Source organism: Phyllostomus hastatus, unplaced genomic scaffold, assembly GCF_019186645.2.
Source record: "Phyllostomus hastatus isolate PE091 unplaced genomic scaffold, TTU_PhHast_1.1 phas_contig_210, whole genome shotgun sequence".
Classification (NCBI taxonomy): Eukaryota; Metazoa; Chordata; class Mammalia; order Chiroptera; family Phyllostomidae; genus Phyllostomus; species Phyllostomus hastatus.
The window spans coordinates 26266603-26283735 of NW_025333737.1; the positions used below are offsets into that span (position 1 = coordinate 26266603).

The 17133-nt window shown below is 52.6% G+C and overlaps 2 protein-coding genes across 4 annotated transcripts in view; both read left to right on the top strand.

Moving 5' to 3' along the window:
- The window catches only part of FAM117A (family with sequence similarity 117 member A), a 42472-nt gene extending 36499 nt beyond the window's left edge, over nucleotides 1-5973 (top strand). For all 3 annotated transcript variants that reach the window (XM_045836932.1, XM_045836933.1, XM_045836934.1), the window contains 3 exons: nucleotides 455-656; nucleotides 1840-1990; nucleotides 4726-5973. In XM_045836932.1, the coding sequence (XP_045692888.1) occupies nucleotides 455-656; nucleotides 1840-1990; nucleotides 4726-5026 (654 nt within the window). In that variant the 3' untranslated portion in view covers nucleotides 5027-5973. The remainder of the gene's footprint in view (nucleotides 1-454; nucleotides 657-1839; nucleotides 1991-4725) is intronic.
- A 2300-nt stretch (nucleotides 5974-8273) lies between these two features.
- Nucleotides 8274-15426, top strand: SLC35B1 (solute carrier family 35 member B1). The gene is made up of 9 exons (XM_045836860.1): nucleotides 8274-8483; nucleotides 9161-9264; nucleotides 9878-10008; nucleotides 10507-10537; nucleotides 11114-11271; nucleotides 12248-12374; nucleotides 13362-13468; nucleotides 13617-13770; nucleotides 15203-15426. Exons 1-9 carry the CDS (start codon nucleotides 8278-8280, stop codon nucleotides 15253-15255), a joined length of 1071 nt encoding a protein of 356 aa, XP_045692816.1. The 5' UTR covers nucleotides 8274-8277; the 3' UTR covers nucleotides 15256-15426.
- Nucleotides 15427-17133: the final 1707 nt, after the last annotated feature.

Consider the following 17133-nt stretch of genomic DNA (forward strand, 5'->3'; position numbering starts at 1 on the left):
ACCCTTTGGTTTGCAGCTCGTGTTCAATCCCCTGAGCCACACCAGCCAGGGCGGGAGGGATATTTAACACACGACGATGATCTGCATGTGTGTCCTGCAGCTGTCACGGTGTCCTGGTGGCTGGCACATAGAAGGCCCTTGCCCCTGTGAGGCTTATAGCTTGATGGGGGTGCCACATTGAGAAACCATTCAAATAAATATAGAATTTTAATTGATCTGCAAGTACTGCGAGAGAAAAGGACGAAGAAAGAGGGGAGAAATGGGAGGGGCTTTCTCTTAGATTGCCTGGGGTTGGAGGGATTGGGAGTGACTTGAAGAAATGGTGTCCTGTTGTCGCTGTGTGTCCCGATTAGAGGGTGACAACGAGGGCGAAGGGAGGAGCCCGACTGTCCCCGTGGCTCTGCAGGCCTGAAGAGACCGGCCTGGGAGTCATCGCCTGCCCTTTCCCTGGCAGATCCTGGATATCCCCGATGGGCATCGCGCCCCAGCTCCCCCGCAGAGTGGCAGCTGTGACCACCCCCTCCTCCTCCTGGAGCCTGGCAACCTCTCCAGCTCCCCCTCCGTGCCCCTGGCGTCTCCCCAGCCTCCGGGCCAGGCCGGCCGTGAAGAACATCGGGGGGCCGCTGAGGAGCTGGCGTCCGTCCCCAGCGACAAAGGTAAACTGAGGCGGTCGAGGCAGCGGGGCCTGCTCGGGGCGCGGCGGTGTCTCCGCTCCCTTTTCTGTCTCCCAGCTAGAGCTCAGGCCTGGTGTTTTTATTTACCAGCCAACTAGAGTATCTTTGCGAGTCGTCTTGATTTCGTACATCATACCAGTAACAATAATGGTCCTTGATATTGATTCTGATTTATCATTTACATAAAGTCCCTGCACCTGCACTTGCATTTAATCCTCACTGTGATCCAAAGAAGCACTCCCTCCCTTCCCCATTTTTGGCTGGAAAGCCCTTGAGTCTGTCCAGATGTCTGTGGCACCCACTACAAGCGATGGGTCTCAAGGTGGCTGTAAACGACATAAAACAAGAGAATGTGCCCGTGTCACCTGGTTTGACCCAGAAGGAATCCCAAGCTCTCTGACTCCGAATCTCTGCTTTCGGCTGTGCCCTGCCGAGTTGTGTACAGGACTGGCTGCGGGCCCTGCTCCCGGTAGCAATGACCCTCCCCTTATAAAGCGCTGTGGCCTGTAGCGCCTCATTTGATTCTCACAGCAACCCCACGCAGTAGGATGGCCAGGGGCATGCTCTAACCATACACAGAGGTAAACAGAGCATAGAGTAATAAAGAATAAATGTGGGATAAATACAGATAAAGTCAATATTTGCAACCTAGGCAAAGTACATTCGCTGTGTGAAAAGCAAGAGGAATTTTATCCCAGGAGTGGGGTTGAGTAAAGATTGCCTCTCTGAGTCAGTGCAAGAGCTCTTCCTGGAGAAAGGGATAGACGTTCCAGGCTGCGGGGAGGAAGAAGCTGTGGTATGTTGGCAGGCAGGGCGGTGCAGCCTTGGAAGAAGGCGGAGAGACACAGAAGTTAGGGTTCCTTTAAGTCCGAGACTTGGCGTTGTGATCACTGTTTATCTCCTGGGAATATAAATTGGTATGAGACCCGATTTTCCCATCAATTCAACTGTATTAGGGGTTTTTTTTTTTGGGTGGGGGTGGCCTATGTAACAGGATATGTATTTTTGTATGCTGCCTCAGAGATCTTTTAAGGCAGCGTGTAGGTGAGCGACCTGCCCCCGGCTGCGCCACGTCTGCCGGCCTCCCCCCTTCCCCCCCGGGCCCGAGCTGAGGATGCTGCTCTTTCCCTCAGCTCCACGGGCCTCGGCCTTGCTCTGTTTGCAGCCTCTTCTCCAGGCCACCCAGCCTTCCTTGAAGATGGCAGCCCATCTCCGGTCCTTGCCTTTGCCTCCTCCCCTCGGCCCAATCACAGCTACGTCTTCAAGCGGGAGCCCCCGGAAGGCTGCGAGAGAGTGCGTGTGTTTGAAGAGGCCACGTGAGTACACGAGAGGGGGGCACGGGGGTGGGGGGTCCGTTGGCCCCGTGTGGTCCCGCCTGACAGGCCCTGCTTCGGTCTCGACTCTCCCTCTCGTCCTAGAGGTGCTGTCAACTCTAGATGGTTGGTGTTGCAGATTTTCCATGATCAAACTTGTTGACATTACCTACTCTGAGCACTTAAATCTTTGCTTATCATCATCTCCATAGAAACCTGCTCTCTGCCCACATGCCAGCCACCAGCGCAGCGGGAGCTGGAAAGGAAAGAGCTCCGAAACCTAAACCCTTTGTTTCTTCTATTTTTTTCCATCCCTGGGGAAGGTGTGAGAATTTGCCAGACCATAATCAGAGAGAGAGAGAGAGAGAGAGAGAGAGAATACATTAGCAGTTCCTTTCAGGCAGAGATGAGACATGCCTCCCCCCGGAGGGGCAGAGGGACTCAAACACCTTTCTCATTGCTTGTGAGTCACATCTGTGCCCTGCAGCTGCGGTGCTTCAGGTGTCATGAGTGTCCAGACAGAAGTTTCCAGTCCCTACAAGTAAGAGGACTATGGAATATTCCCGAACCCAGTGGACAGTTCAGAAGCCATTCTCCCGTGGATTGCCACAGTTCCCTCCCATCAGCAGAGAGAAACGGGAGCCGGCCTTTCCACAGGCCCGCACAGCCAGCCCCTCTGATGGGCACCCCGACAGCTCATGTCAATCCTCCCCCACCTCCCCCCGCCCCACACCAGCTTTAGTACTCATTCAGGCAGATCCGCCGTGGAAGGTGTGGTTTCCCCGGCAGTCAGGAAGTTTAGTCATGGGTGTATGTGTGGACATTTAGCCGGGACAGGGTTTGCGACCCTGCGGGCTCCATTTGCATCTAAGGGAAGGGAGAGGACCACCCACGGTATCAGCGGGAGGTGCACACATGCCCCAGAGTAGGAGCTGAGGAGAAAACCACAGCCACCGGGATGTCCCTGCGTCATCCCTGTTGCCCGGTGTCTTTCTGGAACTCTGGGTCCTCTGGGGCTCGTAGAGGGAAGAGGCCAGCGTGCGTAGCAGACTCTGGATTCCCGTGCCCTCCCCCGGTCCACGTTATAGCCGAGTAATTACAGCCCGGAATGCTTGTGGAAATGAGCTGCTTGCTTGCCGTGATTCTTCTGTAGACTCGGAAGAGGTCTTAAAGTCATCTCGTCCAGACTTCTGCCCCGGCGTCCGCCCTTGAAGACAGGAGCTGATCTATCACTTACTTTCTGAGATATCAGGATGGACATTCCCAGCTCATCGGGGTGTCTCTTCATTGTGTCAGCCTCACTGTTGGGCAGTTGTTGTGTTTAGTGGTTATTTCGCTGCAGTCCCCTCTTCCCGGCTGCTGACGCTGAGAGATGGCCTGGAATTCCCAGGGGGGTGCCCAGGCTGTTCAGGGTCACCTCACACATCGCTCAGTCTCTGGGTCACCTTCCGCATGTGCGCCTGCACGCACCGCGAGCATTCCCTATCCTGCCCCTTCCCGACCCCTCTGCAAAATAAGAGCCTTTTGAACCCTCTTTGTCCCGGGACATTTTGCCACCGGGGAGTCCTCTGGACCCCAGGCCTCACTCCATTCCACCTCTTACTCCGTGCCAACCTCTGCCTGCCTCCTCACGGCTCACTCTTCTTCCTGGGCTTGGAATGCTTAGAATCTGCAGTGGAGATGGTTACCAATTTATTAAGCTACACACTGAATGCATTTCTCTGTATGCGCAGTATACTTAGAGAAAAAGGTAGCCCATGGGACCCATTGGCAGTAGGGTGTCCCCCACCTTCTTGCACATCTGTCTCCTCACCACCAGCGGGTTGTCGGGCTCTTCTCCCTCGACAAGAGGCGCAGTCATACACCTCTTTATTTTTTATCATATGGAGTCGTTGTTCTAGAACTCTCCGACCTCACCCTTTATCCGTTCATTTCCCCTACATGACCAGAAGGGTAGGGATGATTCTTTTCACATGGAAGGTGAGACAGTTCAGGCCAAGACCAGGAGGACCAAGGCCACGTGGCGAGTAAGAGCCTATATCTTATTCAGTGACATGAGGCCTGGCCGCCCGTCTCACGTGGTCGCTCCCCCTCCCTCCCAGCAAAGGCTTTGAGAGTCACACCTTTCCAGTGTGCTCACGAATGGCATCCTTAGGACAGTACACTTCAACAGGGGCCAACTTTTACCCTTAGGGGACATTTGGCAATGTCAGGAGACATTTTTATTGTCACACCTTGGGGGGTGGGGGGCAGGGATGCGGTTAAACACCCTGTAACGCTCGGGACAGGCCCCACAACCAGGGATTGTCCAGCCCGAGGCGTCGCTAGCGCCGAGGCTGAGAAGCCCTGCTCCGACGGGACCGAGTCTCACAGAGCCGCCGCCTGGATGCTTGCTTTGAGGCACGGGGTCTGCCCCCACAACACTGTTCACAGATGACATCTCCCAAGTTAAGAGAGCCCGTAGTCTCTGCTAAAATCACATGCTCAGGAAGTTCTTCCTGTCTAGCTTCGGTCCCTCCTGTTTCTAGCTGCAGTAGATTTCCTGTTGTTTAGCCATGTTTCTGCAACGTGAAGAGCTCAGTAGCTTATCGTCTTTTGGTGGAATTACCACGCGGTTTGGGCAGAGACGCAGCTCCTCGCCTCCCCGGACGCCGGGGACGTCTCTCAGCTCTTCTCACTAGTTGTGTCCGTGTGTGTGTGCGCACATGTATGTCTGTGTTTCTGTCTCCACGCCCCAGGTCTCCAGGCCCTGACCTCACCTTCCTGACTTCCTGTCCCGACAAGAACAAAGTCCACTTCAACCCGACCGGCTCGGCCTTCTGCCCCGTCAGCCTGATGAAGCCCCTCTTCCCCAGCATGGGCTTCATCTTCCGCAACTGCCCCTCAAGCCCGGGGTCTCCCCTTCCTCCCGCCAGCCCCAGGCCACCGCCTCGGAAGGACCCAGAGGCCCCCAAGGCCTCCTCGCTGCCGTTTGAGCCGTGGCAGCACAGCCCGCCCTCAGACGAGCCCGTGCTTTTCCAGAGCTCCCTGGTGGTCTGAGGGCCCCGCCCCCACCCCTTCCCATGGAGACCAGTGCCTTGGTGGCAGGCCCGTCCCTGGCTCCCCTGAGGTGGGCGATCAAGGAGCCCTTCCCTCTTGACCTTCGAGCACTTTCATTTATTGTGTCAAAGCCCTGGGTCCTCTTTCTGATGGACATTGTCCCCTCCAAATAGGAGGGGGCCTGCCTTCTCCACTAGCAGCTGGGCAGCTCACGAGTCACACCTGTGTTCTTGCCACCCCTCTTACTTGGTGGAAAACTCACCCAGAAGGCCTTGGGTCCCCCACCCCTGGGCGAGTTCAAGGGGCCCGTATATGGGGCCCTTGCCCTAGTCATGGAGCAAGCTGGCCGTGATCAGCGGAGAGAGGACACCACAGATTTCTTTCCCTCTCCTCCACGGACACAGAAGGGGAGACCCGAGTACGGACACTCCCATCCTCCCAGCCTCCACTCCCACACTTCCCTTTCATTGGAGGAGCCGACCAAAGCAGCCCTAAAGGGCCTAACACTTGACCAATCCAGCTGCTGGCAGAGGAGGAGCCTAACGTTTTCCCAAGTGGCATTTTCATCTCGCTTTCATCCTGACTAAGATTGTCTTAAGCAGCAGCCCAGCCTGCCCAGCCCCAGGTGGGGTCGGGGAGGGGAGGGACAGCTGGCATTCCTCTAGGTGGCAAGTGGTGACTCTGTGCCCTCCACCTGCCCCAGGATTGGGTTGGATTAGAAAAATGCCTATTTTTCTTGTATCAATGTAGAAACTCTATTTTCTCCCAAAGACACTATTTTTGCAGCTGTTTGAAGTTTGTATATTTTCCGTACTGCAGAGCTTCAGAAAATTGAAGAATGTTAATGTTCAAGTTTTCTTATCCTGTGTTTAGAAGTTGTTTGTGGGTTTTTTTTTTTTTTTGCAGATCTTGTTGTTAATAGACCAAATAAATAAGTATTCCCAGCAGTTTGTGGTTCTGTTCAATATTTGGGCGTGGGGAGTGGGATGGAGATGGAGGGCATTGTTTTGATCACTTCGTCCTTGTCTCTAAGAGGAGCCTTTACTTAACACATAACGATGTAGATGAACAGAGTCCCTGTCCTCAAGACACCAGGCTTGGATTCTGTGCGTGGACACGTGAACAGCGGGTCCATTTGCCGTTCAGAGCAAAGAGTGCGTTGGAGGTGCCGTGAAGAAGTCATTCTTTCCTGAGTGAGTCTGGAGAAGCTCCCTGGGGAGAATGGGTCTCAGCGATGAAAGGAGGGTGGCCAGTGGAAGACAGGTTGACACTGCAGGTGCTTCTTGACTAAAGAAACTCTTGTCCTTTCGCTGCCTCGCACCTATCACAGTGCCACGCCTGGAGGAGCTCTGAGGCTTTTGGAGGAAGTGGGAATAATCCCAACATTCTGAGAGGTGTTTTGCAATTTACCAAGCATTTTCACAAAAGACACATTAGTCCCCTTTGGATGGATGAAAGAAAAGCTGACTACTCCAAGGGCAGTCATGATAATACTACAATGGTAGCTATCTGGAAGACCTCAAGACAAACCCCTAAGGCTGTGATCCCCACTACAATTCTTTGGCTTGTTCAACATCAGATAACCCTAGTAAGTGCTTGCATAAAATGTTGAAATATTAAAACAACCCAATGAGAGAAATGGGATAAACCCCACTGTACACAAGAGGGAAGGACAGAAAGATCGAATAACTTTACCCCTGAGACAAAGACAACGCTGGGATTGGGAACCAAATCATTTAAACCCAGCGGCCATGCTTCTAACCGCAGCTCTCCCATTGGTCATATTCCCATTAGTTTCAGGTGAGGAGACTACACTCAGAGTTCAAGTGAATTGTTTGAAATCCCAGCTGGTAGAGAAGTAGAGCTAGGAACCGGAACCGAGTTCTCTCACGCAGCTGCTGCCTGGTGCCCTGGACTCACTGACTGATGCAGCACATGAGACATCGGGCAAGAGCTAATGTATGGGGCTCCCTCCTCCCCCACTGCCATAAAGGAGAGAGGGGGTTGAGGACAGACCCCATCTTCTCTCTCTCATCCCTCCCCCCTGAAAGACAGTTGGCCTAGTCCCCAAGGTCTTAGTGAGTCAGGCCCAGGCTGATGGGTGTGGTGCTGCCCCGAGTTTCCTTCCTTTGCAGGAGGCTGTGCCAGAGGAGCAGGCTGCTAGAAGGGGAGAGCGAGCCTGTACCCAGAGAGCCGCGCCTGAGTGCAAATATGTGAGGGTTCTGGGTGGGCAGTGGAAAGACCTGGGGTCAGTCTCACCCTAGTTCTTGGCGCCAGCAGGTGAAAGTCCAACACTTGGATGAGGGACAGGTCCACCAAGGAGCTCAATTAATAGGAAAGAATCCGGAGGGCGGAGGGAGGGTTTGCTCCATAGTTGGTAAGTTGTGAGACCCTAAAGAAAAATACTCACTCAGGTAAGCTTCCATTTCCAATTCCAGGATGTGAGGAAGTAAGATTAGGGTTGAGAAAGAATAATGAATCATAATGGTTTAAACGTGCACGGCATACTTTACAATATATAAAATACTTTCACAAATCTCAGCTCATTGGAACAGTCAAGAGGTGATAAGGTGGCTATTACCGATTATCTATCCCTAGCTTACAGATAGAAAACTGTGGCTCGGAATTTAGGTGTCGTGCGTAGGTTGCCCTGCCTGGACGTGAAGGAACGGCGACAAAAGCCCTGCTGTCCTAGGAGGCCTACGTGAATGAAATTGCCTTTGTAGGAGGATTGCTCTCGAACGCGGGGCCTTGAGCGTTCTTTTGGTAGAGCCGGTAGAGTCGATGACGCTGGGTAGCGGCTAGGGGGCGCTAAGGCTCCACTAAGAATTTCATGGCGTTAGGACCCCGCAGAAGCCTGACTGCCGACCGGGCAGAAGACTACCCGATCCCCAGCCTCCCGCCCCACCTCCCTGCCCAGCTGTCCGTCCTCACACAGCGCAGCCAATCGGCGGCCTCCACATCCTTATACTTCATCACTCCACGCCGCGTTCCTCGTAGGTCGCCCCATTGAGCTCCGGGTTGCAGTTGTCCTCGGAATTGCCTGATCGGAAAAATCTGGAGGGCAACACTTTATCCCCGGGACAGCTAGCTTTCCTGGCCACTAGGGACGAAGGCAACGTCTTAGGGTGGGTTTCCTTTCCTTGGACTCGGTTTCTGGGTTCTGAGGAGTTTCCCCCTCGGCGGTTCTGAGCTGGCAGTTCTGGCGGTGGCTGTTGGGCCCTGCTGAGTGGCGGTCGCATGCAGCTCCTATGAGGCCCCTGTCGCCGGTCGGCGATGTCCGACTGGAGCTGTCGCCGCCGCTGCCGCTGCCGGCTGTGAGCGGGTCTCCGGTCGGGTCGTCCGGGCGTCTCATGGCCGCTAGCAGCTCCCTGGTGCCCGACCGGCTGCGCCTGCCGCTCTGCTTCTTCGGCGTCTTTGTCTGCTATTTCTACTATGGGATCCTGCAGGAAAAGATGTGAGCGTGTCCCAGGGGTCGCAAAGCGGACATTCCCCGCTACCCCGCCTCCTCCCTCTAGCTCTTAGCTCCTGGTGGGGCTCGCAGTCTTCACGGCCCCTGCCCACGGTGTTCCCTCTCGCCCTCCACCCTCCCAGCACCCCAAAACCTTTGCAGCGCGGCTTAGCCTCCCAGATGTCCAAAACGCGAAAATTGGTCTTGGGAGCTGTTGATTTATTTTCCCTTCATTGCTTTTTTTCCCTGTTGGTGCTAAGGGCCAGGGTTTTACAGACTAAGACTTATGCTCTCAAACAGGTTTCCCTGAGCTGTGCCGGTTCCTCTTTGGAACTCCTAGATGCTTGCAGACAGCAGACGCTTTCGCCCTCAGCCTCGTTGCTGTAGCCCATATTTCTTCTGCTGCCTGCAGTGCCTCGAGTCACCACCTAGTTTTCTACGTTTCTTCTAACTCCATCCTTAACGGATATTCTTGTTCTGGGCCACGGGATTAGCAGACTGGGATGTCTGGTTTCTAAATCCAGTAAAATCGATTCCTTTTATAAAGGAGCCCAGGGATCCTTGTCAGACTCTCCCTACATCCAGAGAGGCAAGATAATTTCAAAGCTTTCCTTGGCTCTGGACCTAGTAGGTGACATTGAAGGAAATACACTAATTTCTTCTCTCATACATTTGATTCCTAGAACAAGAGGAAGGTATGGAGAGGGAGCCAAGCAGGAGAAGTTCACTTTTGCCTTAACTTTGGTCTTCATCCAGTGTGTGATCAATGCCGTGTTTGCCAAGATCTGTGAGTACCTCGATAGTAATCAACTTTTAGGTGCCCTCCTCTTTGTGTCCTGGGCACAAGGCAGTGGTCCAACCATAAGGTCTAACTCTCAAGATCCCCACTCCCTTTTGCACTTCATACCACCCCTCTGTTCAGCCTGTAAAACGCATGGCTTTGGCACAGGGTAAAACCCTATTTCCTTACATTAGACCACCTGAGTCAGGCACGTGCAGAGAATGGGCCTTCTGTACTTCAGATCCCTGCAGAGACTACCTAATTTTTTCTTTGTCCCTTTGATTTTTCCTTGATGTGTCAGCTTCAAACACGGTTTGCGCTTTTCCCTCTGTTCCCTGGGGGCTGGCAGCAGGCTGGCTAGTCCCTTGAACTCAGTGAGTGCCCCACCCCTGCCCAGGATGTGGTCTCGTTTTAAGCTTAGATGGGATTGGAAAATTGAATAATCTACAGAGATTTCCCAGTGCAAGAGGACAGAAATAGCTTGTGTTTCTTATCTTATTTGACTGGCAAGTTCCTTTCATGTGGCTTTGACTTTGACTCAGAGGTCCATTCTAGGTTTTTGCCATCAGGTTTTTCTTGTCTGTTTTTTTCTTTCTTTTTTTTTTTTGTCTTCTCCCAGTGATCCAGTTTTTTGACACTGCCAGGGTGGACCGTACCCGGAGCTGGCTCTATGCTGCCTGTTCTGTCTCCTATCTGGGTGCCATGGTCTCCAGCAACTCAGCACTGCAGTTTGTCAACTACCCAACTCAGGTGCAACCTCCGGATGGGATGAGGGTTGGCTCAGATGTTATTTGAAAAGAACTGTCCTGGCTGGCGTAGCTCAGTGGATTGAGCGCGGGCTGCGAACCAGGCATCGCAGGTTCGATTCCCAGTCAGGGCACATGCCTAGGTTGCAGGCCATGACCCCCAGCAACCGCACATTATGTTTCTCTCTCTCTCTCTCCCCCCCTCTCCCTCTCTCTCACTTCCCTCTCTAAAAATACATAAATAAAATCTTAAAAAAAACCCACAAAAAACTAAGGACTCTTCCCACGGGTCCATGACTTAAATAGACAGTGTGTTTGAGAGCTTTAGAGTGCGAAGGACCATAGATCCAAGGTTCGGTGGGGGTGGGGCGAGACGGTAGGGCTGCTTTCTGAGGCCGCGGTCTCTGGTGCAGGCCCCCACGGACTCATCTTAATGCAGCACCTAGTGTAGTGCCTGGCACGTGACAGATGCTCAGAAATGACTTGCCGAATTTAATTTCAGGTCCTTGGTAAATCCTGCAAACCGATTCCAGGTAAGCAGAAGAAGATGGTGTCCTGTTTCCCATCCTCACTTGTTCTATAATGAGCTCTCACCTTCTCTGCTGGAGTTCCGTGTCCCTTCAGGCTGCACCACCCCATCACCGCTATCTCCAGGGCTTCCCTCTGTGTGCCCCCCCCCCCATCCTGTCATCTGTGCCAATTCCTTTGGTGTTGGTTGTGCATAAGCTGGGAGCCAGAGGCTTCACGTGGTCAGTCATTTTGTGTCCCATGTGCTTACGTGGCCGTTAGACACCCTGAACCCCATTTTGATCATGAGTTACTTTCTCTCAACCTTTCATTCTTCCTTACTCTAGTCACCTTTGCCCTGTCCCTTCCCAGACCTTTCATCTTGGTTCTCTGCCTTTCCCCTGCCTTACACTCTCTGTTCAACCCTATTGCTCAACCCTGTCTATCTAGGTGCCAGCCTCACCCTCCTGTTATCATCCGCAGGCCTTCCTTCTCAGACGTTCTTTCCTCCTGTGAACCTTTCCCTGGCTCCTAGGCGGAGGGTGTTGGGTTTAGCAATGCCTGCGGGTGCCTGAATTTTTCACTCTCTTTCTTCCCTGTAGTCATGCTCCTTGGAGTGACCCTCTTGAAGAAGAAGTACCCAAAGGCCAAGTACCTGTGTGTGTTGCTAATTGTGGCTGGAGTGGCCCTTTTCATGTACAAACCCAAGAAAGTGGTTGGGATGGAAGAACACACAGTTGGCTACGGAGAGCTGCTCCTGGTACGTGATCCTGGCGGGAGAGGCCGCCTTTCCCAGGGACCCTCACCAAGGAACAACCCCACCGTGGCAGGCAAAGGCTGGTTACACGTCTCGAGGGAGGCTGTGTCGTTCCTTGCCCCCCATTTCTGGTCTTTCTCTCTTGCTGCATGGCCCCTGGCTCTGCTAAGGCCAGAGTGGGAAGCTTGAAATGTGTCATTGCAGCTCAGCTCTCGTGCTGAAGGGACGACTCTGAGGCCTGTGTCTAAATGCTGGTGCGACAGCACAGAGGTCTGAGAACAAAGAGTGAGGGAATAGTGCGTCTCTCACCGTGGCTTTCTGAGAAACCTGGAAGCCAGAGTCGGAGATAGATAATAATAGAGTAGCTCTTGCTAACTATGCTTTTAGGCACTGTTCCAAGTGGTTTACGTACTAACTGATTAATTTTTACAACTATAACCTTATAACATAGATAGTAGTATCTCCATTTCACAGATAAAGAAACTGAACGCAGAGATTAAGTCCCTTGCCCCCGACTCTTAGTGGCAGTCAGTGGTTAACACTGCGCAGGATTCCAGTCCAGGCAGTGTGGTGGCAGAATCCAGTCTCTCCTCCGTGCCCGGAGGCCAACCTGCTAGGAATAGGGTTTCTCTCGCTAGCTTTAATGGGAGTGTGTATGTGGCTCCCCGCAGCCTGCTGTGGGGTTCTGCACACCAGGCTCTGTGGCATTGCGTTGGAAAGTGATAGGCTTCCTGCCCTGTCCTGACTATGTTACAAGCATGTGGCTCAGCCTGTCACCCTCGTGCCTGGGGGACAAGGGAGCCTGCATGGTTTCTCTCCATCCCCCACCCATGGCCATATGGCGGCATTTTGTTCTGAGGGCTCTGTCTTAAGGCGACAGCTTTCTGAGGAGTCACAGAAAGACGAGAGCCCTGTGCCCTGGGCTGGGGAGGAGCACTGTCGGCCTTCCCACTGCAAGTTGCACCCTTTTTCCCCCCAGTTATTATCTCTGACCCTGGACGGGCTGACAGGTGTTTCCCAGGACCACATGCGGGCTCATTACCAGACAGGCTCCAACCACATGATGTTGAACATTAACCTCTGGTCAACGCTGCTGCTCGGAGCTGGTAAGGAGCGCTTCTGCTGTTCTTTCCACGTGTCACCAGAGGGCAGGCTGCCCTTACCCGGTTGTTCGGATGCCAGTTGCTAACTTGGCCGGGGCCAAAGTCCTGCCTCGACTCTAAGGTGCCCTTATTTCCAAGCTCCGGAGAATTGTCCTGGAGAAACCTTCACTGGCAGGCTGTGCTAGCCACGCGTTCCTGGCACGGTCTGGGGTATACTGTGCTAGGTAATGTGGGAAGACACAACGGCAGTAGAACAAAGATGTACTTTGGGAACTCACCCTCCTCTAGGGGAGGCGAGACAGTGGTATGTGCTATACATTGAATATCTCTCAAAAGTGAACGCATTTGGCCCTGGCTGGTGTGGCTCAGTGGATTGAGCACCGGGCTGGGAGTCAGAGGATCTCCCGTTCGGTTCCCAGTCAGGGCACACGCCTGACTTGTGGGCCAGGTCCCCAGCTGGGGCATGCGAGAGGCAACCACCCATCGATGTTTCCCTCTTTCTCCCTCCCTTTCTCCCTCCCTTTCTCTGAAAATAAATAAATAAAATCTTTGAAAAGGTGAATGCATTTGCTTTTTAGATCGGTACCTCACAACCTTTCCCAAATCTGGGCACACGTAGGAAGTATTTTTTGTATAAAAACCCTCACTGGAATTAACGGAGGAGGCGGCCGATGGCTGGAAGTGAGCGGTGCTCGGCTGCCTTCAGCTGGGGGGCGGGGGGGGGGGGCAGTGTCTCCACCACGTCTCAGGATCTCTGCTTTCAGTCAATTTTGGCAGAAGTAACATTAACTTTCAAACCTTTTTTGGAAGAGACTTTAATTTCTCTAGTGAGAAAAATAGGGAAAGGATGCCTGATGGGGTAATGAGAGCTCACTCCCCACACTCCCCACGTCTCACCTTCTTTCAGACTACCTCAGCGGGCTGCCGTGGGTGTCTGCAAGGGTGTGGACGTACCGGCTGCACCGTTCATCTTGTGCCGTTTCTTCCTAGGAATCCTGTTCACTGGGGAGCTCTGGGAGTTCTTGAGCTTTGCTGAAAGGTACCCTGCCATCCTCTATAATATCCTGCTCTTCGGCCTAACCAGCGCCCTGGGTCAGGTGAGCGCCTGGAGAGGGGGTGGCCTGGCTGGGAGAAGAAGGGTGGTAGGGTTAGTCCTGATGTCCCGGTACTGACTTGAGACCTTGACCTTGTGGCAGTGACCCGAGAACCAGCCTGACCCCCCCGCCTGTCTCTGTCTCCCTCTAGAGCTTCATCTTCATGACGGTTGTGTATTTTGGTCCCCTGACCTGCTCTATCATCACCACGACTCGAAAGTTCTTCACCATTCTGGCCTCCGTGATCCTCTTTGCCAACCCCATCAGCCCCATGCAGTGGGTGGGCACCGTGCTCGTGTTCTTGGGTGAGTTCTACCCACCGCAGGCGTCTCTGGGCCACACAGAGAGTAACAGAGCTTTATTATTTTTTTTCTCTAAAATTTACTTGTACATGTATGAAGTTCATTTAGTTATTTGGGGGGAAACTTAAAAACAAATTTTTGTAATGACAGTGTAGGTGGCATACAACAGTATATTCATTTTGGGTATACAACATAACTGCACCATTTTTATGCCTGATAGTGTGATCACCACACCACATCTAGTAACGGTCGGTCACCATGCCATGTTGTTTCAGTATTACCGTCTGGATCTCCTGTGCTGTTCGCTGCATCTCTGTGGCGTATTTATTTTGTCGTGGGAAGTTGGTACCTCCCATTCTTTGCCTTTTTCACCCATCTGCCCATCCCCCTTCCCCTTTGACAACCATCCGTTTTTTCTTTGGTTCTATGAGTCTATTTTTGTTTTGTTATGTTGTTTTGTTTTGTTTTTTAAGATTCCATGTATAAGTGAAATCATGCAGTATTTGTCTTTTTTCTTAAGATTTTACTTATTTTTAGAGAAGAAGGGAGAGAAACATCAGAGTGTGGTCGCCTCTCATGCACCCCCTGCTGGGGACCTGGCCTCCAGCCCAGGCATGTGCCCTGACTGGGAATCGAACTGGCAACCCTTTGGTTCGCAGGCTGGCACTCAGTCCACTGAGCTACACCAGCCAGAGATTATTTGTCTTTCTCTGGCTTACTTCAGTTAGTATAACACCCTCTAGGTCCATCCATGTTGTTGCAAATGGCAAGGTTTGATTTCATTCTTTTTTTATTACTAAGTGATAGTCTGTTATATCATTTACATGAATGTGTGTGTGTGTATATCACATCTACTTTATTGATTCATCTATTGATGGACAGACACTTGGTTGCTTCCATGTTTTTGGTTATTGTAAATGATCTTGCAATAACACATATTTTTTTGAATTAGTGTTCTCATTTTCTTTGGAGAAATACCCAGAAGTAGAATTCCCATGTCATGAGAACACTTTTTTTTTAAGAAAAAAGGAAGCATTACCTGTAATCCAGCCGCCTTAATGAGCATTTCATTTTAGTGATTTCCTTTCAGTGACTCAGGTTTCCCCAGGCACTGAACAGGGTAGAATCACTATAGTTATTCCCTGTTTATGCTTGCTGTAGACGGGCTGAGAGGGCAAGCTTAGAAATTTTGACTCTCATGTTTCTTTCAGTCTCGCTGTATGTGTATATATGCACAGTTACCGGTGTCTTGGTGACCGATTCGATGCCATTCTCTCTTTCTCCGAGGGGGCTTTATAAAACCCATGTGTGGGAACTAGTTTGACTTACAGCCCCAGTTTTGGGGAACCTTGGCCAACCTTTTCTTTTCCCACCAAACCATGAGTAGGTTTTACTTTCCCCCACAACGCTCAGCCTGTTTTCTCTCTTCCCGTAGGTCTCGGTCTGGATGCCAAGTTTGGGAAAGGAGCCAAGAAGACGTCCCACTAGGAAGAGGGGTCTGCCTCCCCTGCAGGAACGTTTAAGTTATTATCTCAGACAGTGCCCTCTCGCGGGGAAACGGACACGACAGGGAGAGAGGACTGGGCTCCAGTCTGCTTTTTTTTTGTTTTTTTTTAAAGGAAACCACATATTCTAAAAAAAGTGCTTGGATTTTAACAAGACAGAGTTGGCAGTTTTCTGTTCTCGATGACCTGGAGCGCAGCCCGACTCGAATGGGGGGGGGGGGGGCACACGGCAGAGCCGGACGCTCACGCTGCCCGAGCTGCTGCCTCTCTCTCGGTGTGGCTGCCCGGTCGGGTGGCCGCTTCCTTCCAGAGCCTGACCGTTGCGGGGAGGAACTCCAGTAGATCAGATAGTTGTGCCCTCTGTTCCCCCGCGTGAGGGTCTGAATGCGCCGGGGCAGGTCACCACATTCGAGCCACAGCATGTGAAAAAGCTCTGCTGGGCAAATATTTGTCTTAAAAACTAGATATAGTCTCCCTTCAAGAAATTTCTCTTAAAAAATTTTTTTTTATATCCTCACCCAAGGATGTATTTACTATTTTTAGAGAGAGAGGAAGGGGGTCCGGGGGAAGGAGAAACATCAATCATTTGCCTCCTGTATGCTCTCAGACCGGGTACCGACCATAGGGATTGAACTTACAGCCTTTTGGCATATAGGACGATGCTTCAACTAACTGAGCCACCAGCCAGGTCAAGAAACTGCTCTTGAGGGTGGGGTAAACTGAGCCTAGAGCCTGAGAGTCTGCTGTGTGCTTGCATTTTTCCACTGCCCGCCCTGCCCCCACAGCTCACCCAAGAGCGGAGACCCGATATGTATGTCACGGACGGCTCTGGGACGTCGCATTCCCTCTCCATCTCTGTCTGTTCTCAGTCCACCTGGTCCCCTCCTGGGGAGGCTGGATTAATCCTTCCCATCTCCCTGCCCCCTTCAGCTGCCAAAGCATTACAGTCCTCTGCCATCCTGGCTGTGGCAAGGTGTCAGCATGCCAGCTTTTCTCTGTTGAAAAGGGATGCTGGCGGAAGGCAGGGTGGCTGAGCCCTGGCACGGAGCTGCTGTCGAGTGTTCTGGGTGGCCACGGGGAGAGGAGGCGGAGCATGGCACACAGCCACCTGCCCACTGCTGCCTTCAGAGTTGGAAATCGTGAACCTCCAGGGACCGCACTTTACACATGAAAGTGCATTTCCACCAGCTGCAACTTTCACTCCATCTGTTCAGCAGCTCCGGCCCCTGGGCTCTCCAGATGGGAGCCCAGCCTCCTTCCTGAGCCCTGCCTTGCCACCCCCCGCCCAGCCTTTCAAGCCCTACCTCATTTGCACTCGTCTCCCGCTCCAGGGGCCCGGGCGTCACTGCAGTGCTGGCCCTCAAGGCCCCCTCTCATTTTGAACTCCTTGAGAAAAGAGGTTTTCTGTACATCTGGCTGAACCTCCTTCCTTCACCCCTTTCCCTGGTGTGTGTTTTTCATCCCGAGAGTTGCATCAATTAGCTCCTCCTCTATTGGACTGATTTTCTCCTGTGGATCGGTTAGGTAGGCAGAGCGTGTTACCAGGGCCAGGGGCCTACAAGCAATCCACATCTGGGCCTGTTGTCTTAACAAGAGACATTTTCCCAGGTATCAGACCAGTTCCCTCCCTCTGCCCCCTGCCATTTCCCACTGGCTGTCTCAGATACGCCTAACAGTAGCCACCGAGAGCAAGGCAGAGTTTCCTGCATCTCAGCGCAGCTCTCCACCTGATGCTAAAGCAAGCGTGTCCTACCAGCAGTGGGTGAGAAGCCCGGTTGTGTTCGTCTGTGTGTGTTCGTTCTGTGCGCCACGCCTGTGAGTGTGCAGGGAGTTCGAAGTTGAGCGGCACCCGTACTGAGCC

Excerpts from the sequence above, each read along its gene's own strand:
- SLC35B1 (XM_045836860.1), top strand. The coding sequence starts at position 8,278 with ATGAGGCCCCTGTCGCCGGTCGGCGATGTCCGACTGGAGCTGTCGCCG. Across the intron at positions 10,009-10,506 it reads TTGTCAACTACCCAACTCAG|GTCCTTGGTAAATCCTGCAA; the intron begins GTGCAACCTCCG and ends ATTTAATTTCAG. Across the intron at positions 10,538-11,113 it reads ATCCTGCAAACCGATTCCAG|TCATGCTCCTTGGAGTGACC; the intron begins GTAAGCAGAAGA and ends TCTTCCCTGTAG.